The sequence below is a fragment of the Annulohypoxylon truncatum genome, assembly GCF_022578515.1.
Source record: "Annulohypoxylon truncatum strain CBS 140777 unplaced genomic scaffold F4807scaffold_28, whole genome shotgun sequence".
Taxonomy (NCBI): Eukaryota; Fungi; Ascomycota; class Sordariomycetes; order Xylariales; family Hypoxylaceae; genus Annulohypoxylon; species Annulohypoxylon truncatum.
Window position 1 is genome coordinate 1 of NW_025953814.1, and position 24,332 is coordinate 24,332.

The 24,332-nt window shown below is 45.7% G+C and overlaps 4 protein-coding genes across 4 annotated transcripts; 2 read left to right on the plus strand and 2 right to left on the minus strand.

Annotated features, from left to right (window-relative positions):
• Positions 1-1,887: 1,887 nt before the first annotated feature.
• F4807DRAFT_182091 (beta and beta-prime subunits of DNA dependent RNA-polymerase) lies at positions 1,888-7,068 on the plus strand. Its single transcript, XM_047993587.1, has 2 exons — positions 1,888-2,410; positions 2,472-7,068. The coding sequence occupies exons 1-2, from the start codon at positions 2,198-2,200 to the stop codon at positions 6,705-6,707; spliced, it is 4,449 nt and encodes a 1,482-aa protein (XP_047851786.1). The 5' UTR covers positions 1,888-2,197; the 3' UTR covers positions 6,708-7,068.
• On the minus strand, positions 7,063-8,858 carry F4807DRAFT_452884 (cytochrome P450; the record flags this gene model as incomplete). Its single annotated transcript, XM_048000387.1, has 4 exons — positions 7,063-7,428; positions 7,551-8,455; positions 8,518-8,577; positions 8,639-8,858. The coding sequence occupies 4 exons, from the start codon at positions 8,856-8,858 to the stop codon at positions 7,063-7,065; spliced, it is 1,551 nt and encodes a 516-aa protein (XP_047851787.1).
• Positions 8,859-9,784: 926 nt separating this feature from the next.
• F4807DRAFT_435074 (uncharacterized protein) lies at positions 9,785-11,867 on the minus strand. Its single transcript, XM_047998854.1, has 6 exons — positions 11,817-11,867; positions 11,468-11,723; positions 11,394-11,413; positions 11,230-11,337; positions 10,794-11,179; positions 9,785-10,738 (listed from the first exon to the last, which is right to left on the minus strand). The coding sequence occupies exons 2-6, from the start codon at positions 11,688-11,690 to the stop codon at positions 10,198-10,200; spliced, it is 1,278 nt and encodes a 425-aa protein (XP_047851788.1). The 5' UTR covers positions 11,691-11,723; positions 11,817-11,867; the 3' UTR covers positions 9,785-10,197.
• A 1,188-nt stretch (positions 11,868-13,055) lies between these two features.
• F4807DRAFT_462723 (polyketide synthase-like protein) lies at positions 13,056-21,337 on the plus strand (the record flags this gene model as incomplete). The annotated part of the gene is made up of 13 exons (XM_048001869.1): positions 13,056-13,281; positions 13,327-13,560; positions 13,726-13,963; positions 14,044-14,352; positions 14,421-14,628; positions 14,699-14,822; positions 14,993-15,472; positions 15,587-15,720; positions 15,775-18,045; positions 18,095-18,313; positions 18,376-19,805; positions 19,870-20,035; positions 20,081-21,337. 13 exons carry the CDS (start codon positions 13,056-13,058, stop codon positions 21,335-21,337), a joined length of 7,296 nt encoding a protein of 2,431 aa, XP_047851789.1.
• Positions 21,338-24,332: the final 2,995 nt, after the last annotated feature.

The window sequence follows — 24,332 nt, forward strand, 5'->3', positions numbered from 1 at the left end:
TTTTTTTTTATTTATATAATTAATAATTATAATAATAAATTACGTTTTTATATAAATATTTATTAATTTTTTAATTATAATTATTTTATATTAATGTTTAAATTTATATAAAATAAATATAAATTAATAATATATATATTTTATTTTTTAATTAAATTATTTATTATTAATTTTTTTATTTTTTATAAATATTATAATTAAAAATATTTATAATTAAAAATAATGTTTTTTAAATTTTTTTTTATTTAATTTACGTGGTCCGTTTTTTCCGATATTATTATTTTATTATTTAATAATAAAAATTAAATTTATTTTATTAAAGTTTTAAAAAAAAATAAAAATAAAAATTTTAAATAAGTTTTAAAAAAATTAAAATTAAATAAATTTTATAAACTTAAATTAAAATTAATTTTTATTAATAAAATAACTTTTAATTTTAAATAATTAAAATTTTAATTTAAATTATCCGGTAATTAAATAAATTTAAATTTAATTATTAATAATGTTTATTTTAAATTATAATAATATTTTATATAAAAAAAATAATTTATTTTTAATAATAATAACACGATTTTATTTATAATAAATTTATTTTTTAAAATATTTTAATAATATTTAATTTAATAAAATTAATTAATTAAAGAAAATAAAAATTTATATTTATTAAATTTTAATTAAAATAATATAATATTTAATTATACGGATTTTAATAATAATAATAATTATTTTAAAAATTATTTTCTTAAAAAATGTTTTTATTTTAATTTTATAATTAATAAAAAAATTATTAATTATTTTTTCGAATTTAATTATTTAAAATAATGCGATAATTTAAAATATATTATTTTTTTTATTATTAAAAAAAATTTCGTAATAAAATTATTTATATTTATTTTAAGTTTTAATAATAATAATAAAATATATATAACGAATAATAATAAATAATATATTTTAATAAAATGTTTATTTATATTTATTATAAATATTAATAATTATAAATATAAAAATTTTTTTTATTATAATAATAAAATATTTTTATTTTATATTTAAAATATATAAATATATAATAAAAAATAATAATAATAAAAAAAAATATAAATTTAAAATAAAATAAATAAAATGTTTTATAATATAATTAATAAATCGGTTTTATAATTAAAAAATTAAAATAAATTTTTTATTTAATTATTTAATATATATTATAATTTTAATAAAAAATAAATATATATTTTTAAATAAAATTAATATATTTTAAAAATAAATAAATATATATTTTTAAATAAAATAAATAAAAAATTATTTTTAATATATAACGTTAAATTTAAATTATTTATCGCTTAAATTTAACACGCTATAAATAATATAAATTAAAAAATATTATAATTTCTTATAATTTATAACATTTTTTAATGCTATAACCCTTATAAATAATAAAATATAATATTAATAATTAAAGCTTATTATACATTTATACAATATACATCGCAATATATAAAATGAATTAACGGGTTAACAAATTCGGTACTATCGTCCGCCGTCCCTTTAATTGTTGTCCTTGTCAGCCTTAAATTGCTACGCAACCTATGACGACCCCCTAGACCACCTAGCATAAACGCTAGCATCATTTGGAAGCTGCACAGGCTGCATAAAAAAATGTGGCATGTATGGAGGTATCTTGTACTACTGTACCCCAAAACTGTGGATTCATCATGGATTGCCCCTCCCTAAACTTTTCCGAACAGCTTCCCGAATAATAGCAGCCCGAACAACCCGAGGTCCCCTGCCTAGCCACAATTTTTACAGACCACCCACCCTTATCGGCCTATAAGTTCGGGGTGATCTTGATAAGAATTTTTAAGGTTGTTCTACGCCGTACACTGGCCGTAGTAGGATGGTGGGGCACGAGCTTATGACTCTAACTCTATCTTAGGTAGCTCAAGTTTTCAAGAGGCTAAAAATTTCCAAACATCGCGAAAGCTTCTACCAACCAATCTTATTGTTCAATTCTGATATCAACCAACACATGTGTTGATATTCATCGCGGGTGATGAATCGTCCATTGCTCTCAGCACTGGGTTCGCGCAACGAACTACCCAACTGCAGTTGACCTTTGGACCCTTGCGACTTGCGACGTACGACTTACGATTTACGACCTGCGATTGCGCATTTTACAGACCGAAGATAGAAATCGAGGAGGATGGCTACCACAACAGCCACTACCAATGAGGCCATGCTGGTCAAGCACCAGGTTGTGGACAAGCTGCCGAAGAAGATCAAGCAAATCAAGTTCGGCATTCAATCCAACCAAGATATCGTGAACCAAGCAGTCCTAGAGGTTTCCGATCGAACTATGTACGATGTCGGTAGGGGCAGAGAGCCGATTCAAAACGGACCGCTCGACAAGCGTTTAGTAAGTGATTATGGCCTGTAATACTTATATCATACAAAATAATTAACATCGTCCTTCCTAGGGTACCTCCAGTAAGACTGGCATCTGCTCAACATGTGGTCTGCGACTACAGGATTGTACCGGCCATTTTGGTCATGTCCGATTACCACTACCTGCCTTTCACATCGGTTACATCAAATTTACTATAACTATCTTACAGAACATATGCAAAGACTGCTCGCGAATCTTGTTGACCGAAGCAGAACAGCGAATGTATCTCAAGGAGCTTAGACGTCCATTCATCGACAACATGCGAAGGGTTGCCATCTGCAAGAAGATTAACGAGCAATGCCGAAAGACTAAGAATTGCCACTATTGCGGAGCAGTCAATGGTCAAATCAGGAAAGTCGGAGCTCTCAAGCTTGTTCATGATAAGTTCATCGCCTTCAACAAGTCGACTTCGCAAAAGAAACAACCTCCGGCGAGTAAGATCGAATTCGACAATTCCTTTTTGGAAGCTAGGAAGCACGTCCACGATCTGGATAAGCATATGAGAAAAGCCTTCGAAGATCTAAACCCTCTGAGAGTTCTAAATCTATTCAAACAAATCAACCCTACGGATTGCGAGTTACTTGGCCTCGATCCCTCAGAAGGACGGCCTGAGATGTTCCTGTGGCAGTACCTCCCGGCTCCTCCCGTATGCATCCGACCTTCTGTCGCCCAAGAAGGAGCGAGCAATGAAGATGATCTAACAGCCCGACTTAGCGACATTGTCTGGGCCTGTGGTCTCATCCGCTCCGCGCTAGAAAAGGGTACACAGCTCCAAACCATCATGGAACAGTGGGAATACCTACAGTTGCAGATTGCTCTTTACGTAAACAGCGATGTTCCCGGTCTCCAGAATAGCGGTGCGAGAACGTCGAGGGGCGTCTGTCAGCGCTTAAAAGGAAAACAGGGGCGGTTTCGCGGTAATTTGTCCGGAAAGCGTGTGGATTTCTCTGGCCGAACCGTTATCTCTCCGGACCCCAATCTGGCCATTAACCAGGTTGCTGTACCGGAGCTGGTTGCCAAGAATCTCACGTACCCCGAAAGAGTACACCGTAAAAATATCGACAAGCTAAAGCAGTGTATCTTGAACGGCCCATATGTACACCCAGGAGCTCAGGCGGTCCTGAAGCAGGATGGCGAACAGTCATTCAAAATATCTCTAAGATTTGCTGACAAGGAATCGGCCGCCAGGGATTTGCGAGAAGGGGACATCGTCGAGCGTCACCTCGAGGACAATGATATCGTACTATTCAATCGTCAGCCATCACTCCACAAGCTCAGTATCATGAGTCATTTCGCCAAAATCAGACCTTGGAGAACTTTCCGTTTGAATGAGTGCGTTTGTGGACCTTACAATGCAGATTTTGACGGAGATGAGATGAATCTCCACGTGCCTCAGACGGAAGAGGCTCGCGCCGAGGCTATGACTCTCATGGGAGTCAAGCACAACCTAGCAACGCCGAAGAACGGAGAACCGATTATCGCGGCAACGCAAGATTTCATTACGGCAGCCTATCTTCTGAGCAGCAAAGACAACTTCTTTGATCGCAAAACCTTCACCTATATTGTCATGCAAATGATGGACGGTAATACCCATATTGACTTACCACCCCCTGCCATCGTCGCTCCCAAGCGGCTTTGGACGGGGAAACAGGTCTTCAGCCTACTTATGAGGCCGAACAAAGCATCGCAGGTTAAAGTAAACCTCGATGCCAAGTGCAGAGAATACGTGGAGCCGCCGTCACCTCCCCCGGGCAAGAAGACAAGAGCCCCAGACATGTGTCCTAACGACGGATGGCTCGTTGTGAGAAACTCGGAAGTCATGTGTGGCAGGATGGACAAGTCTACAGTGGGCGCGGGAAAGAAGGATTCCATATTTTATGTGATCCTAAGAGATTTTGGTCCCGACGATGCTGTGACGGCAATGAATCGGTTGGCCAAACTCTGCGCGCGAGTATTGACAAACCGCGGGTTTTCCATAGGCATTGGCGATGTCTTTCCCACGGCCTCTCTTACTGAAAAGAAGCAGGAACTTGTGGCGGAGGCATACAAAAAGTCAGACACCCTTATTGAGCAATTTAACTCAAACAAGCTAGAGAAAGCAGCTGGGTGTAGTATGGAAGAGACATTGGAAAACAAAATCTCCGGTACCCTTAGCAAAGTCCGACAGGAAGCCGGAGAGTACTGTATCCAGACGCTTAGTAAGAATAATGCGCCTTGGATCATGGCCTCGTCTGGTTCCAAGGGTTCAACCATCAACGTCGCTCAGATGGTTGCCGTTGTCGGGCAGCAAATTATCGGAGGACAGCGTGTAGCTGATGGTTTCCAAGACCGGACTCTGCCCCATTTCCACAAGAACGCCCGCCAAGCTCCCGCAAAGGGGTTCGTACGTAACAGCTTCTATACTGGACTACTTCCGACTGAATTTCTATTCCACGCCATCTCCGGAAGAGAAGGTCTCGTCGATACAGCCGTCAAAACTGCGGAAACTGGATACATGTCCCGTCGTTTAATGAAATCGCTCGAGGATCTCTCGACGCAATACGACGACACTGTTAGGACATCAGGCGGAGGAGTAGTGCAGTTTCAGTTCGGCGCTGATAAGCTAGACCCTGTAGACATGGAAGGCAACGCCGTGCCAGTCAATTTCAAGAGGACATGGTCTCACGCCGAAAATCTCACATGGGATAACTCGGATAGAGCATTACTACCGTTCGAAATTATGGAGCTTTGCGAATCCATTCTCAAAAAGGAGCGCGAACACTACCAAAGACGAGGACTGTTACATGGAGAGCCTCTAGACTACAGGGACGTAAGTAACTATGCGGTTGACGAGTACGAAGGCGGCCGAAAGTTTCTCGATACTGTTCATGATCATATGGAAGGTTTAGCAAAGAAATTAGCCAGGTTTCGAACTGCTGCAGGTCTTGATCCGCTGCTTGTAAAACCTGCCGGATCTCTAGCTGCAATCCAGAGAAAAGAAAAGGGGGCATTCTCACGGCTCGCTTCCGAAAGAGTCGTGAAGGTGTCCGAACGCACAGCTAGGAAGTTTATTGCGCTGTGTCTAGAGAAATATTCAAAAGCTCGCGTAGAACCGGGTCACGCGGTCGGAGCGGTCGGAGCACAGTCTATCGGCGAACCTGGAACGCAAATGACCCTGAAAACCTTTCACTTTGCTGGTGTTGCCGGAATGAGCATCACTCAAGGTGTACCGCGTATCAAGGAAATTATTAATGCTTCCAAATTAATTAGCACTCCCGTCATCTCATGCCCTCTGGAAAGTAAAGGGGACATGAATGCCGCACGCATTGTCAGGGCTAGAATTGAGAAGACGTACATCGAGGATATTCTTCGATACATGGACGATGAATGGAAGGCAGACAGAGCGTTCATTACCTTACACATCAACACCGAAACTCTAGAAGGAATGCACCTTAATATCAGTCTCGAGAACATTGCCGACATCATCTCGAAACAGAAGAAGTTGAAGATACAGAAAACGAATATTTCCGTCTTCGAAGAAGACGCAACTATTGAAGTTACTGTACCACCCCCTGACGCGGATCCTTCGGCAGCAAAACGAGCGCCGAGAAGCAAAGCGGCAATTGCAGAAGCCATGGCAGACATAACGGTGAAGGTGGGTCAGATCAAACGGGCGTTACCGCTCATCCCAATTTCCGGATATCCGGACGCTACTCGTGCAATTATCCAAACATCAAAGGATGATAAAGATAAAGATAAAGAGATCTATACTGTTCTGGTTGAGGGTTACGGCCTACAGCAATGTATGAACACTGAAGGCGTCGTTGGTACGAAAGTACGCACGAATAGCGTTTTGGAGTGCCGTGATATCCTCGGCATCGAAGCGGCGCGGACCACTATTGCCAAGGAAATTTCCGATGTTATGAACGATATGGGTATCGACCCACGACATATGGAGCTACTAGCCGATGTCATGACTTATAAGGGCGAAATTCTAGGCATCACCCGATTCGGTCTATCCAAGATGCGGGATAGTGTGTTGCAACTCGCGTCTTTCGAAAAGACGGCAGATCACCTCTTCGACGCGGCGGCTGGGATGAAAGCGGACCGCATCGAGGGTGTCAGCGAGAAGATCATCATGGGACAGACTATGTCAGTCGGCACGGGCGCCTTCCAGATGGTCCGCTACCTGGGCCACCAAGACAAGCATTTCACGCAGCTACCGACCGTCTTCGAGAGCGCGTGGGCGGAGGAGCACGAATGGTCTTATAAGGGAAAACGCAGATGAGTCGTTCAACTGAATACCGCATGGGTTAGGAGTTAAACATGGGCATAAGCTAAGGAATGACAAAATGGTCGGCATATTCGGCTTTTGCTTTCTTGTTACGATTCGATTTACGTGGGCGCGGTCCAACAGCATCATAAGGCTGCTTGGTCTACAATTAATAAGAATGCACTTTTACGATTTAGACGAGACTTGTTGTGAACTAGTCTTGTCTTCAATGACAATTGCCGTCGCGTTCAGTAGTGAAGGGCTGCCATTTTGAGTCGTCAGGTTGCATACAAACAACTGGTATATTGTACTAGAAATAGGAGGCTTCCTGCCCACAATGCCTTCGCCCCCATCTAATAGGCCGCTAGAATTATTCCGTATTCCCTCGCTTCAAGTCAGGGAAATCCTTGTCCAAGGTGCTTCGCGGAGTGAAAACCAGCCACGGTCCGTCATGCGTCGAGATAAAAATATCGTAAATGCGAAACTCGCCTTTATCGCTCAATCCAATGTCGCCGAGTTTCCCCGGAGCAGGCTTGAAATCATAATACCACAGGCTCTTGGCTATGGTGAGATTGATCTCCAGGTAGGCCATGGCCTTTCCGGCGCAGCCCCGGGATCCGACGGAAAAGGGGGCAAATGCGTCGTACATCACCTTCCGGGATCCAGGGGCGCCGTCTTCGCCGTTGGGGGATGTCCACCGTTCGGGCTTGTATGTGAAGGGGTCTGGGAAGTAGTCCTGTGATTAAGTGTTAATTTCTAAGGGTCGCAAGGCATCCCCGTATCACATCAATGGGATTACTAAATTGCAGGTAGGTAACTCACCTCGTTGTGATGGAGCGCATAGGTGCTGACGCCAACATACGTGCCCTTGGGGATAACATGTCCATCAACGACTAACGGCTTGCTCGCATCCTCGTCGGAAGCCAGCTCTCGCCACAAGACCCCCGCGACGGGCGGGGACATCCTGAGGGCCTCGTCGACGCAGGCGCGGAGATAGTGACAACTCGCGAGCTTGGACCCGCAGATCTCGCTCCCGTCTCCGAAGGCGGACCGGATCTCCGCGGCCAGCTTGTCGTAAACGTCGCGGTGGCGCGCCACGTAGAACAGCGTCGCGGCGATCGCCGTCGAGGTCGTGTCGCCGCCGGCCACGGTGAACAGGATGGCCTCCATCCAGAGGTCGTTGACCCGCAGACTCCCGCTCTTGCTGCTCTCCTCGGCCTTGAGCTCGGCGGCCACGAAAGAGTACATGTCGTGCTTCGCGCGCTGGTCCTGCGCCATCCGGCTCTTGATCATGTGCTCGAGAAGCCGGAACACTTTCTCGCGCGACTTGGCCCATAGCAGGTTAATGAGCACCTGCAGACGGTGCTTGGCGATCGTGGGTACTTGCATGTACGCGTACAGGCGACGGTTGCCGGCGGTTATCTCGCCCGGCAGGAAGCGGTACTTCTCCTCTGTCTGCGAGTTCAGGGCGAACCCGAAGGAGAGCTGGCACACGATGTCGACGCCGAGATAGCCGCACCGCTTCTGCATGTCGATAGGGCGATCCTGGCTCAGCGCTATCTGCTCGATGAACGTGTTCACCTCGTTCATCATAGTGGGCTCGAAGGTCCGCATGGAGCGCTCGTTGATGGAAGGCCCGGTCAGCTTCCGTCGCTGGCGGTGCATTTTCCTATCCAAGGCATTCCACGTGTTGTGCAAGCCGGGGCTTGCTTGGTTGGAGAGGTAGTTGATGGGTTTGGTGAGCCGTTCATTTTGGTAGATGTCTTCTCTCTTCTCAGCAACTACGGAGAGCTAAACGCTTAGGTGGTGAATAAAACCTAGGTACCTTTCAAAGCTGTGACTGTGTTGAAGACAAGCTTGTTCGGGCCTTGTCTGATTACTGGACCTAGAGCAGATCACTTTTTAGCGGGCGCTGATATTCATTTTGGATAGGGGCTTCATCTTACCGTATTTACGATGTTGCTCACAGGTGACTGAATGAAACGTCCCCTTGAGAGCGTAGAAGGCTCCGTATCCATTCGTGAATTTCGCGATGAGGGGTCCGGGATAACGACTCAACGGATGTAAGATGAGATAATAACTCGGAATCAATAAGACTAGAGCAGTCACGATATACACCCCATAGGTTGAAGCCATACTTGCGACGCTAGGGGCCTTAGAATCCATTTTCTGAATGCTAGTTTTTTGATAGATAGGAATGATACAGACTGGACTTAGATTTCGTTGGAAGGGCTACTAAGTAGCTAACATCGGTTGGGCCGTGGTACTAGCCACCTAGTTAAACGGCATGAGATGATTACGCAGCCGTCTCTTCTTGGTAGTATCTCCGTCGAGCAGGCTGTATAATGAGTACCTAGGTATTGATTTGAGGGGTTGGTTGCCTACCGGTTGTCTTTGTCGTCTTTGTCTCTGTGCTACCCGACGCCGATATTAAAGGCTGCAATGTGACCTGTTAGATTCTATTGTTTCAGCCCCCACGAGGCTGGCACTCAGATACGCTCCAACAATTTTAACCATCCAGTCATCTTTATCATGGGGTAGCACAAGGGTTGATCCGCTGCTACATACAACTGTGAGGTATGCAGGGTGATCAACACAACGGGCTCGTGTCTAATCTGTTGGTTATAGAATAGATTGATAAAATTGATCAAGAGTCAAGCCAACTTACCTACAAAGTGCTAAACTACCCAGAGTGTAACATCCACAGCCTGCCGCTGATGGAGTCTGATTGGCTAACGCGAGTCCTTGGTAACCCGCGCGGCTGTACAACATCCTAAACTTCACTTCAACGTCGCATACATGCTTAGCTACCTACCTAAATAAGAAGATATTCCATCCAACGCACATACGTACGTGTAGTAAGTGCAAAAAAGATTGTCCCTCTTCAAACAATACATACTTCTTGCGCATAGCAATATGCATGCTGCCTTTCCACAGAAACGCGTTATCGCATATTCCTTTTGGATCAGCGTCCTGTAGATTAACTTTAGATTGAAAAGGTTCTAATAATAATGAGAATTACATTTGTTCGGAGGTTATTGGACTCCAACATAGCCTGCAAAAAGCAACTTGAATATGCATTTTGACATCATCCCAGACTTCGGTCAACGGCAGTCTTCAACCAATGACAGCTGCGGCGAAATTAATCACACACCCTTCCCACTCTTCCCCCAACCTTTATATGATTGGTCGATCTACTGAGTCGGCACCCACATGCTGACCTGCTCACCTGCTTGCTTCATACCACACCTGTCAATACTTAATCAAGCAGGCTCTATGAACAAGGCTACACTACGTATATCTGAACCAAAAGAGATCACCATAGTATAGGTATTTTTTTAGTTCTAGCTACATAGCCTTAAAAGAAAGTTGCACAAGCTCGTCCCCCACTACCTAGGTACCTACCTAGATGATAGGTACCTAAGCACCCAAATTTCATCAACCGTCCTCGAGACTCACTGGCTGGTGTTACATTATGACCCATCCTCAGCCTCTGTTTGTGTTTCTACCCCCTTTTCTCGACCCAAGGATGCTGACGGTTATATTCATCATTCTCAATATTAAGACCATATGTCTCATCGGCCATAAATTGGGTGGTGCGTACAATGGCTGCCGCATTACTATCGGTACCCAGTGGGTCTTGCTTGATGGAGGAATCAGCCTTATTCCTCGTAGTCTCCGAAACGCTCGAAGGAAGAGGAGGGGCGCGTCCATCCATCTGTTGATATGCTCCCTTTCGCTGGTGTAAACTTGACTTGGATGATCTAGACTTTATGCCACGCCAGGAGACCTGACTCGCGCTTCCGGACCTGGACCTCTTTAGCTTCTCCATGGAGGTTCCGGCCCACGACTTCAAAGATGAGGCCAGTTTCGCCAACTGTATGCTGGAGATTGTTTTGGGGATAGATGGCATGCAGAAAATGAGAATGCCGCAGGTAATCTCAGCAAGTGACCACAAGGCCAATGCCGCAAACGTATACGTCGTGTCTCTCGAACTATAATACGGGACCGATGCGGCGACTTTGAAGCCGGCAGAGATAGAAGCTCTATGAAATAAATCATTAGTGATCTTGAGGCATCGCCGGCGCGAAAATTGCTCACAGAATACCGATTAGGAAGATAAGAGATATCCCTAATTTCCTCTTGATTGACATCTGTAACCCCCAGATAACCTTTTGAGGGAGAACAAGTAGGACGATATCTGTTGCGAAATTGAAGCAAGCTACTAGGGTGCTGGAAATGGAGGTGTTGATGCATGTCCCAGGTATGAGGGGGTTCCAGAGCCTCTCGTGTGGATGGCATGCAACATTGGGTAAAATCATCATTGCGATGTAAAAGAGGATATTGAACCACAGAAGAACCTGGCATATCCAGTAGAATGCATTGCGAGTATGTTGCGGAACGAAGATGAAAGTCCACTCGATAATGATGGCAGATTTTATGGTCAACACCGTAGCGCAGTAAAACATGTATCCCTGGAAATACATCTAGGTTCGTCAGTTTCGTCAATGCCAAATCTGATGTTAGGATAGCTAACCTTGTCGAAGGCTATAAGATCCTTCACGCGCATATCCCATTGATGGACGAAGTAACCGGTGGAGAATAGAATGGTGAAAATTGCATGCATAAATCCCAAGTACGTTCCCTGCTCAACTGTTAGTAGTCGGGAACTCGTCGTCAGAAATGGACATCATATTATACGAATGCTGCCAGCCCAATAACTGTGGTTGTTAGCATTTTGATTGAAAAACATTAACCGGACGTAGAAAACTGACAATCTGCAATATGGACCTTCTTCAAATAGAAAACTCGTGCGTAGACACGTAGAAAGACGAAGACTGCCACAAAGGACATGGAAATAATGGAAGCTACGTAGGCGTAGACATTGTGATTCGGTGGATTATCAAAATTTGCAGTAACTCCATCAGGAGGTTGGAGTGCAGGCGCACTGAGAACAGCTGCAAAGTCTTGCCCTGGCGTTTGGTTCAAAGGAGCCATTGTGGTTGGTTATACAATCCAGATAGTTTTCATCTACCTCGTTTATACAATGATGTTAGTGAAGTCTTCGGTATCTAACCCGGAAGAAGTAACGTAAGAGCGAGCCTTTTAATATGAAATACTGACCGTAGAGCTATCTAGCGAGGAGTCTATCTACTTACCTATTTTAGAACATCCTCCAAACATTCAGATAATTAGGTAAGTACCCAGGTAGGTATTGCTGCGTTCCAACATGCATATTAAATACACACCCTGCTACTATCGCCCGGAGCCTTGCAGATGAAGACAGACATTAGGTAGGGTAGCTATCCATAGAACTGAAGATTAATATTATGTGAGTCATCAATATAGTATGCACGTCATCGGCAAGGCCTAGAACGGACTGCAAACCAACTCCTTGGGGCGAATTGAAAACGACTATGCTGTATAACCAATTAATCTATAATATTCGAGTAGGATTATACTATGGACAATTCGCAAGTTTATATTCAGTTCTCTGGATGCTTGTTTTAGGTTCTGAGTAATTACAGAAGAAGCTACGGACTTGATATTAACTACCTAGGTGGGTACCGAGGTAGGTATCTAATTGTCTAGGTAGGCACAAAAGATAGGGAGAAACGTCCTATATAGGTAGGTAGACAAATGCGTCTTCATTGAGGAGGGCTTCAACGACCCCTATTTACCTGACCAGAGGTCTGGTTGGATCGAATTATCCCGTGAGAGACCTGTTAATAGCCGATCCTGGAATAAGGCAAACGCAGGGCATCTCCCGTAGCCACACCGCCATCCTAAATGGCAGGGACTACGAATTCCTCGCGCATAAATGTCGTTTTCTTGCACGTTAGGACTGCATCGTGGCGCCTTCAACCATGTCAGAGATAATATCTAGGTATCTTCTCATTCTAACCCTCGCTAATAATTTCCGAATTTGGAATATTAATGCTGTGTCTTTCAGGTCTGTTACAATGTCACAATATAACACCGTAGCGATATCGTATAGGGTCGTCTAGGATATCATCGTCGATCTCTATATGTTACACGAATGAATCCTCCCCTTCAAGAAGCAGATGCTTCAGATATGGGGGATCAAACGCGGGACAAATTTCCAAAAGCGTTCGTAAAGAGTTACACCCATGGAGACGTAGAGCGGCCTACGGTTTGTGTTGGTCCTATTAGAATACTGTGCCACTGTGCTACAGTCGGGAACTTGGAGGTGATAATGAAGTCTTGATTTCCAGGAATAATGTGGCGATGTGTGCCTTGGACCTTGATAAGGCTGTGTGGACTGCCATATATATTCTGGGTTAGTTGACAGGTATGTAGGCAGAAGATGACAAGAATACCAGCTACGATCTATTTGCCATTATGTTTGCGATACAGTCCACAACAGACAGCTGCATTGCAAATCTAGGCGATGTGCCGAAAAATATAGATGTTCCTGACGTCGAGGGTAGTGATTCCACTACTGGAACTTTCACGTCCGTGGTGTCGTCACAGAAATCTCATTATGCCCCTAAACATGGTATGGACAGTGTTGAATCTTCTAGGAGCACGGACAGTCTCGATGACCTGGTTTGTGTTGTAGGGCTAGGTAAGACTCTTTGCTTCTTAATATATCTACGATTAACATTAATAGCTTGCCATCTTCCTGGGGATGTACGATCTCTGTTCAGTCTATGGGAGCTCCTAGTGAACAAGCGGAGTGTCCAAGGGCCAGTCCCACCTGAGCGGTTCAACATAAAGGGATTTCACGGGCCGGATGATAGCCGTGCCGGTATAATGAGCGCGGATGGCGGATATTTCCTTAAGGAAGATGTCCGTCTATTTGAGAACAGCTTTTTCGGTATCAACAACCTGGAAGCTCTTTATAGTGAGTATAAACACTGGTTACAAATTTGTTTGATGCCTACAGTCCACTTGTCCTCTTGTCCTCCCATTGGGCTAAGCCAGAAGACTTAGGGAATCTCTCACCTAAAGTCCTGGTGGGGATTAAATCCCTTTATCATGCCGAAAAAATGCTGACTTTACGTCTCAGTGGACCCTCTTCAACGAAAGCTCCTCGAGGCCGTCTTTGAATGTTTCGAGAATGCTGGAGTCTCCCTGGAACAGATGGCTGGCTCCAATACCGGTGTATATACTGGCGACTTCACCTGTGATTACCAGACCATGCACTATAGGGACCCAGATTACCTACATCGTTATAGCGCCACTGGCTCCGGCAAGGCTATCTTGGCCAATCGTATCAGCAATATTTTCAACCTTCAGGGGCCCAGGTACGTTTTCTACGGGCCAGTTATTTCTCAAAATTATACAAAGCCTTATTATGCTCTTGAACTGACGTTGAATGTCATAGCTTAACAATGAACACTGCGTGCTCATCCGCCTTGTACTGTCTCCATACTGCTGTCTCAGCAATCAAAGCTGGGGATTGCGACGGCGCTATCGTCGCAGCAGCTAATTTGATAATGTCCCCCGAACAACATATCGAGATAATGAAAGGTGGTGTACTCTCACCTACGTCTACCTGCCATACATTTGATATCTCGGCCGATGGCTATGGGCGAGGCGAAGGAGTCGAGGCTGTCTATATCAAACGCCTTTCGTCGGCCCTCAAGGACAATGACAAGATTTGGGGTGTCATTCGCGCCACTTCACTAAACGCGTACGTGAAATGACTACCTAATATAAGGTCTTCAATTGATTGGCAACCATTAACAAGTTCCGCTATAGGTGTGGCAAAACCCCTGGTATATCGCAGCCAAGCGCAGCTCTCCAGGAGGCGGTTATCAGGAAAGCGTATGCTAATGCCGCTCTGGATTTCTGCGATACTGATTATGTCGAATGTCATGGCACTGGTACCGCGGTAGGAGACGTGATTGAAGTGGAGGCGCTTAAACAGTGCTTTTCCCCGCGAGAAAGTCCATTGATGATCGGGTCGGTGAGTATACCTATCACACATCCCTTACGTATAGCTAGGTGGATACTGTATGCTGACTTCAGAGGGATAGGTGAAAACGAACCTTGGCCATAGTGAGAGCACAAGTGGTTTGACGTCGCTACTTAAAGTCCTACTCGCCTTTGAAAATGGTAGGATTCCGCCGACTTTTGGTGTGTCCAAGCTAAACCCGAAATGTAAGTGTCCTAGCGTTCCGTACCTGTTACCCTGTCATGTGACATCCTTATGCACACGTTATGCATGCACTAAACTAGTGTATATGAATCAACAATATTTGACCCACCACCATCACCATACTACATACCCTGTTTGCAAACGTATTGTTAATTTTGGGCTCCGATAAAAGTGCCTCTTGAATCAAGCAACTTTAAAGTTGTTACAGAAGCGGAACAGTGGCCAAGATCTCTTCGTCGGGCCAGTATCAATTCTTTTGGATATGGAGGCGCAAACGCCCACGTCATCGTCGAAGCACTGGACAGTTACTTGGGGAGCGAAACCGTTCGCCCCTTGCCCATTCCAAAATGCAATGACCAGCTGCTCGTGCTGCCCGTTTCCGCCGTGTCCAGCCGCTCGCTACAAACTCGCATAGACCAGGTTGTTGCATTAGTAGGATGCTCCAACGCGACATATCTCATGAATTTGACATTTACTCTGACTGATAGAAGATCTCACTTGAGATCTAAAGCCAGTCTTCTGGTCAGAGCTAGTGACGATGGAGGCTCGGAAGTAATCGAGACTCAACTATCTGAACCACCCAAACTGAATCCATCAGGATCGTTGCCTTTCGCGTTCGTATTCACAGGCCAAGGAGCTCAATATGCGTGTAGTAAGTGGTTCCACAGCAGTTTATTATTTCAAACGAATTAGCAGGCCCTGACTGGATCTGCTGCGATAAAATGGCTTGTGTTTTGGGAATAATTACTGACTGAGCACGATACAGTGGCGAAAGAATTGCTTTTACACAACACTATTTTCAGCGCAACTATCCAGGAGCTCGATAATGTCTTGCAAGTCTTGCCATCAGAGCACCGACCGGCTTGGACATTGAGACAAGCGATCCTGGATCCACCAGGAGTAAGTAGAGTTGGGGATGCCACTTACAGCCAGCCTTTATGTACTGCCGTCCAGATCGGACTGGTAAAAGTCTTGAAGAGTTGGGGCGTCTGTGCCTCAGCTGTGGTCGGTCATTCTTCAGGTGAAATTGCCGCCGCCTACGCAGCTGGCCTCCTTGGCCAATCTGAAGCTATCATCGTAGCCTATATGCGTGGCTATTCAGTTGCACAGCTAAAGGCTCACGGCTCTATGGCTGCTGCCGGAATTGATGTCCAATCCGCAGAGCAGATCATTGATAAGCGCGGCTTGAAAGGCGACGTATGCGTTGCCTGTGTTAACTCTCCCACGAGTGTGACGCTGAGCGGCTCGCTAAGAGGCATCGAGGTCATCTTATCAGAACTCCAAAACCAGAAGAAGTTCTGCCGTAAACTGGAAACAGGAGGCCGTGCTTATCACTCACACATGATGAGAGAGATCGGTTCTTACTATGAGACACTGATTACGCCATATGTCAATGGTAAATGGGACAAGCTCGCAAACTCGGATACTCAGATGTATTCGTCCGTGGGATATAGCGGTGACAACCCATCAATACTCAATCTCGGTACTAACAATGCTCGCTACTGGCGCGATAATCTCGAGACTCCGGTCCAATTTAACTCGGCGTTACTGAAACTGGCTGCGAGTGGGGATTTCTATTTCATTGAAATTGGACCTCATCATGCATTGAAAGGTCCGGTTCAACAAACCCTAGCAACCATGTCTGGGCCAAACAAGAGGTCTTTACCCTATAGTCCTTCATTGATTAGAAATGAAGATTCGAACATAGCGTTGAAGAGGCTTGCAGGATCTCTTTTTTCTCACGGCTATGAATTGAACTGGGGGAACATCAACAACCTCCCTCGCAGTATCGCTCTACGGCCGCTTCCTGACCTCCCTCCCTATCCCTGGGATTATTCCGCGGGTCTCTTATGGCATGAGCCGCGGGCTAGTACCGAGCTTCGCAACCGCAAATATGTACGGCACGAGTTGCTTGGGTCCCAGCAGCTTGCCGGCAATGGCATTGATTGGAGCTGGCGTAACGTACTCCGCCTTAACGAGGTCCCCTGGCTGCGTGATCATAAAGTCGAATCTCAGGTAATATTTCCCGCTTCAGGATATCTCGCCATGGCCATCGAAGCTATTTCTCAGATCCTCGGCTTAAAAGACAGGTCCCCTCACGATAAACCGGTATCATTCGAAATTCGCAATGTCAATATTCGCACCGCCTTCGTTGTGCAAAGCGAAGATGGGTTGGATGCGGACGCCAACCAAGTCGAGCTGCACACGACGATGTCGCCGCGCAAGATATCAATGACAACAACATCAGCCAATTGGTACGACTTTTCTATCTCTTCCTGGACCTCAGAGCACACGACTGTACATTGTGCTGGCAATATTCGAGCGAATGGGAGCGTAGAACCGAAGAGCACCGTACCAATTTCTAATTCGATTGACCACAATATACCCATGAAGCGATGGTACAAGAGGTTCGAGGAAGAGGGACTCCGTTATGGTCCTCAATTTCGCTCACTTGTGAAACTATGTACAGATGGCACTAAGAATCGACCCGATGCTGTGTCTACTGTGCGATTGGTACCCCCAGCCGCCCATACTTCATACACAGAGTATGGTATGCATCCGATTACCATTGACGCATGCTTCCAAACTGCAATATTTGGCATTACAGGCGGGAAGCCGAGCTCTCTTCGAGCTTATCTTCCTGTTTCCATCTCTGAATGTTGGATTCAAGCAGTGCAGGTCAAGACCCCTCAAAGTGAAGCACATATCTATACACGGGCGGCCAGGACTAGTATTGCAACCCAAAAGGCAGACTGTACACTTCGGGTTGCTGGCGACTCACTTATAAATCTAAGAGGGGTGCGTCTATCGTTGTACACTGGAAAAATGGATAGCAGTCATAGTAGCGAGACAGCCACTCAGCGAAACCCCTGTCTGCGAGTGCACTGGAAACCGGATATCTTGCGCCTACATCCAGGCGTCGAGGACTGGTTCAAGGAATATGTGAAAGGTCGTATGAAGCGGATTCAAACAGACATGGCAGATGATAAGACGTTGGCCATCGGGGTATTGCTCGAACTCGCCGGACACAAGAGTCCAGGCATGCGAGTGCTAGAGCTCGGAAGATGCTGCGATGCTAAGGCCAAAATATGGTTGGACTTGCTGAATAGCGACAAAGCATTCCCTCGATGCGGGACATGGCAGGCCGGTACCCCCCTTAAAGATGGCGAGCTCGTGATTGAGGATGGGGACGAAGGCCCATTCGACGTCGTTCTTGTTCCCGACGTAAGTTTTGGATAACTTTCATTAAGGAATGGAATCTAACTTTATTTAGTACGCCGCCTCAGAACGTTGCTTCGGCAGGGATAGCAAAAAGAATGCCCTTTCTATGGTTGCAGACCATGGGATCATCATTTCCCACAAAACGGACAAGGCACTTGGGACCTTGAGCGCTGCTAATTTTGCCACGCTACATGTGGGAGATGAGATCGTTTTGGCTACACGTACAGCCAAGATACCCTCGCTGAAAGGGGTTAGAGACGTCGTTATTATAGTAAGTCATGTTCTCAAACTTACCTAGCATCCAAGGGCTTGGATAGTACTAATTCGTAGTAGTTCCAGGAGCTTACTCCTCACGTCGAGGAGCTGATATCAAGTATCAAATCGACACTCAAGATGGCCACCGGCGTAGCCCAAGTGAGCCACGTTTCACTTTCCGAGGTCCATACCGTGAAAATTCATGAGAAGACCATATGTATCTCTCTACTGGAGTTTGAAACCGAGTTCCTGGCTACGATGAATCAAGACAAAATGGATCTCCTGCGCAGCGTAACAAATGTCGTTACAGATCTGCTTTGGGTAACCGGCGGCGATATGTTGAGCTTGACGGGCCAAGCAGATCCAAATCTTGTTCTTGCCCAGGGGCTATCTCGCGCACTCATGTTGGAGCAGCCGTCCCTTCGCTTCTCGGTGGTGGATATTGGACACGCACGCCACTCTAAGCAGGATATGCAGCCAGTCTGCGAGAACCTGTTGCGAACGCTGGTGCCCCTTTACGACATGGATGATAAAGAGTTCATTTATACGGAGGGACTTCTTTATATCAGCCGTTTCGGCCCCGACACGGCGCTGAATTCGCAATTCCGGCGCCGGCTAGGCATGGAAGAACGACTGCATCAAGAAACCCTAGGGAGCGCGGGTTTAGCACGATTCTCAGTTGGCATGGCCGGCCGTCCTGATACCATATACTTTCAGAAGTTGTGCGAGCACCGCACCGAGTTGTCGAGTGGGCTTGTAGATGTCGCCGTCAAAGCTGTCGGTCTCAACGCTAAGGACATTTATACCCTAGGTGGTCACTTGGAGACACGTATGGGGACAGAAGCCTGCGAGTTTACTGGTGTAGTGAGAGAGGTGGCCAAGGACGTCACACACGTACAGCCCGGGGACCGCGTTATGGTTTTGTGGCCGAACCATTTCGCGACGATAGAGCGCGTGCCCTCTTGGGCAGTACACAAACTGCTACCGGACGAGGAGTTTACAACCATGGCAGCGATCCCAGTAGTCTATAGCACGGCCCTTTACGCGCTTAACGACCGCGCGCATTTAAGAAAGGGGGAGTCGATCTTGGTTCATGCGGGCTCTGGCGCACTGGGCGTCGCTTTAATCGGTCTCGCACAGAGTGCTGGTGCCGTTGTTTTTGCGACTGTGGGGTCGCAAGCCAAAAGAGATTTCCTTATGGCTGAATTCGGGCTTCCGGCTTCGCATATCTTCTCCTCTCGCGATCCGTCGTTTGTGGCTGGAGTAATGGAGATGACGAAGGGGCGCGGAGTTGACATACTGATCAACTCTCTTATCGGTGATTTGATGCATGGCAGTTGGGAGTGCGTGGCTAACTTTGGGCGTTTCGTCGAGGTGGGAAAACGCGAGTTGCTCAATGCTGGTAGGTTGGATATGCAAGGGTTCTTGCGGAACGCAACGTTTACAGCGTTCGATCTGGAAGATATGATCTTGTCAGATGATCCATTCCTCCAGGATATAGTTTCCAGGTGAGCTCGCAATCCTTTTGCAACTCGCAAATCGGTCAGTGCTAAGGCAATTCATATAAAATAGCAAGGTAAAGGAGGCTTTAAAGTGGTATCGCTCACGACACATCAAGTTACCTCCCGTGACTACCTTTGATATAGCGGATATCAGTCAAGCCTATCGTTACTTTTCTACTAAAGACAGGGTGGGTAAAGTTGCGGTCTCTCTCGAGAACCCAGAAAGCAAGATTCAGGTAAGGCGACCACCACATGAGTTTCTTCAGGCTAACAATGAATAGGTCTGTGAGCCTAATTATTCAACTCTACTCGATCCCGAGAAGAGTTACCTTCTTGTGGGATGTCTTGGCGGCCTAGGACGCAGTCTGAGCCGCTGGATGTTCTCCCGCGGGGCTCGTAACTTCGTATTCCTTGGAAGGTCAGGCTTTGACAAACTAGATGCACAGAAGCTCGTGTCTGGCTTACGAAATGCCGGCGCTAGCGTTGTCGTGGTTAAGGGGGACGTTACGATTGCTTCTGACGTAACTGCTGCTGTAAAAGCCTGTACAGTTACAGGGAGACGTATAGGTGGCGTTGTACAGGGTACTATGGCCCTGAGAGAAGCTATATTCTCGCAGATGACAAGTGAAGCTTGGCATATCGGCGTCGACTGTAAATGGGCCGGAACGTGGAATCTGCATCACGCACTCGAGGACTATGACGGATCGTTGGATTTCTTTCTAATGACCTCATCTAATTCAGGATCGGTTGGCGTGGCAACCGAAGCTAACTATTGCGCATCTAACACTTTTCTAGATTCCTTTGCTCGATGGCGCCGTAGTCAAGGCAAGACTGCAGTGTCAGTCGGCATAGGAATGATCTCAGAAGTGGGCTATCTGCACGAGAATCCAGACATACAAGCCATTCTCATACGTCGAGGAGTCCAAGGCATGTCAGAGGACGAGTTCCTGCAACTTATTGACTTCGCAATATCTGGGAAGCACAATAACTCAGATGTGCAAGGAATAGATGACCTTGCGGCAGCCCATATCCTCTCTGGAATGGAATCGACGGGATTCCGCAAGCTACTAGCCCAGGGCTTCGATGTCAGCAACTTGCCAATGCAGGATCCGCGCTCGCGCATGTTGGCTGAATCGCTCGCACTCGAACTAAGGGTACTAGCAGCACGAGGAGAAGTGGGAAAGATGGGCAAGTTTGCAGACGGTACATCGAAAGCTGCCTTAGAATCCGATGCTAAAGCTATGATAGCAATGACAAGCGCAAGTTCTAGGAGAGAGGCAATATTGCAGCTTGTCCGGAAACAATTCTCAAACATGATCCTGGTCCCAGCAGAGCAGATCGATGATCATAAGCCTATGGCACAGTTCGGTGTCGATAGCATGCTTGCGGCTGAGTTCCGTACCTGGTTTTGGATTACGTTTGAGGTCGACGTTTCCTTCCTAGACCTGCGGAGCGAGAGGAAATCTCTCGACTCCATAGCTAGTGTTGTGGAGGCGAAGTTTGCCGAATCCGCAAACAGCAACGCCGGATCTAAGTGAAGTCTCACAGGTTGCTAACCATCAATGCAATCAAGCTCGGAATTCGGAAGAAATGCCCCTTTCTACTTCCCACATCGTGTTTCATGATGGATGTATGCCAATTGCATGGTTACCTAGGTAGGTAAGAGTATTAGGTACGTCACGAATGGTTAGATACCTTTGGAGAGGATTAACTGCTCGTTCAGCAAATATACCTATCAATTGAGAAGTTGATAATCTATCAAAGCCTTACCGTAATTTTATTCAATGAGCTCACCCCCAAACTTGAATGTTTATACCATACTATTCACCCTCTAGATTAAGTATACCTATGAGCTAACTACCTACTTAGGTCTCTATTGAAAGGGAAGGGGCTGGTTGGAATAGGGGTCGGTTGAGAACCTATTTTCGACAGCCAAAAGAGCCCCAAACGAAGTAACATTAGTAGTATTAGAGTGTCACACGATTTAGAAGTCCTAGCTTAGGTAGCCGAACGATACAAGTTGGTATCTCGGCAGGTGGCCCTGGCTAGGTGCATAGTTGTTTAGTCAAGGTTATCCTTCTAGACTCACCAGGCTAATCGTAAGTGTGCCAACGAGATAGATAGCTGGTCTCCCAAATGAGGATATGTGAAAGGTGGCGTCTTCAGTAGATTGAACGGGATGCCAGTTCGATTTAACCCTTGTTGTTATCGGGATGTTAGAGTCATTAGGGGTGTAGCTCGGAAAATGTAGAAAACACTGCGGGCCGAATCGAACGTTGGTGCTCCCACCCAATGGCGTAATTGGTCTTGCTTTACTCTGCTGCGAGATATCCTCTTCATGCATCTGATGAGTTGAGGCTGATGTGGGCTCATCTCATTTTGACCTAGGACTCGGTGGGATGGCTATTGACGGTAACTGTAATATAGAATGATCTATTTCTCCAACTTCGCGAGTTATGGGCACAGAAATGCGGCAGGATGGGTGGTCAGACGGCCTCTGCGATTCGTAGAAATTTGTCCTGGAGATCTCGTTTATACCTGCTCCATCTTTTATCATCGTAGATCAGATCCATTGTATGCCTAGGCAGGTACCTTCTAACTCCTCGCGAAGGCGTTGTCGATGTAAGCCGATGTATAATAGGATAGGCCTTTCGTTCGTGCATATTCATCTTCGCCACCTCCCAGTCATTCCTAAAAAATGACGTCCGTCCAATGGGCTCCTAAGGTAAAAGCTGTTGGTTTCGAATAGCCTCCTTCGTGCGGCTTTCGGCAAGGTACTACTTCAACCGGCGTAGGCCTAACCAACCAATCAACTAATCATCATATTATCTTTCCTTTCAACTTCTCTTGCTGAGTATGCCGTATTGTTCCCCCAGATGAATAGCGTGGTCCTAGGAGTTGTAATATCGCGGAATCCTGTTGTCGGCTACTTCTCAGTGACCATCCTATTCTCCAGATGCGGTAACCCCCTTTCTCATAGTCTTCCCCTTTTTTCTCCATTCAGCACCTTATCATCATCCACGACCCTTCCTTAGTCGCAATATCGTCATTTTAGGGTTCCGTAAACAATTTCCCCGGTATATTCTTGGATTTTGCTTCACGCGGAGTCCGGGACGGTGATGGTGTGCGGCTCCCACTTATGCCGCATATGTGTTCAGGGGTTTCGACGGAACTTCCCCGGCATGCTTCATCGTTTTCGTATGGCTTGGGTTATCACGATAATAAGAATAAAGAAAGATCTAACAGATAGGACACGGCTCGCTAGATATATACGGACGACGTTCGCTCAACAAGGGGTGATTACTTATTCCCGTTATGTGATAGCTCGTAACCCAGTTGGACAGAAACGGGCGGCTATGTCGCTTTCCGCAGCGTACGTGAAATCTTTTACACTGCAGACCGCAAGAAACAGGAGCACATATCCTCATTGAAAGTGTCTCGGTGCCGATAGTCAGGTATTCGAGAGCTTACCGCCCCTTGAACCGGGCATGATTTTCCCCCTGTTGCGTACACCCGCTTGCGTTCACCGGCATTTCTGTTGCAGAAATCTTGCATGCCGAAATCTCATACGTCAACGGCGTATATACCTTCCTAGATAGATATTACATCAAGTCTATATAACTATTCCCGGGCCGGGAGTGCTGCGAGTCCCGGTGAAACTACTTCATCCACACGGAATCATTCCATCTGCAAACTCGTATATAAGGAACGCTACAGACATATGACTGGCTTGTATGTGTTGACGCGTATGTCTGATAGACGTTGAAGTGCGTGGTCGAGTACAACATATGCTGATGTTTCAAGCTGCTACACATGCGTAGGCTCTTGAGGCTGTGACTGGTCAATGATAAAACTGGCCCTTAATGGACTCCGTATCAAACCCAATAGCCCGGATTTTACCCTTACATTCACTTTGACTCAATTGATAAATTTAGTTCTAAGTTCTGGGCAAGATTATATCTTTCCATCGTGTTGGTTAGTCCTAGATATCGCCGACCTAAGTTTGTATGACTCCTTACCTACTTCAATACTAAATTCTCGATAAAGGCGTACATGGCAAATAGAACTCACCCCTCTAGACTAGCACTTAGAATCCTGCAGTTCTCATCACAGCCTTATGGCACTCTCGGGACCGATGTCAGCTCACACGTACTCGTAACTAACACCGAACTCTTCTGAGTCAGAACGATAAGTTAGGCACTTAGACGTTTAGTCTACAATTATTGCTTGTAGCTATACGGTGCTTATGGTGCTTATGTCTTGTCCTTAAAACTGGGGCGGTAGTTGAATCCATCTTTACGTGTTATAGGTAGCCAAGCATTAGGTGACCAGACGAGATCGGGACGCCACACTCGGTGATACGTAAGCCGCGCTGTCCTTCTGAAGGCGCCACGCAAGGGCATCAGTAATGAAGCACTCTGAGTGGTCGAAGAATACGTCTCACCGCTCAATCCCTGACTACGTGCTCTTTGATGACCAACGCCATCGACTTTACAATCGGTGAATCGGTCATTAGTGAGCACCGATACCTAC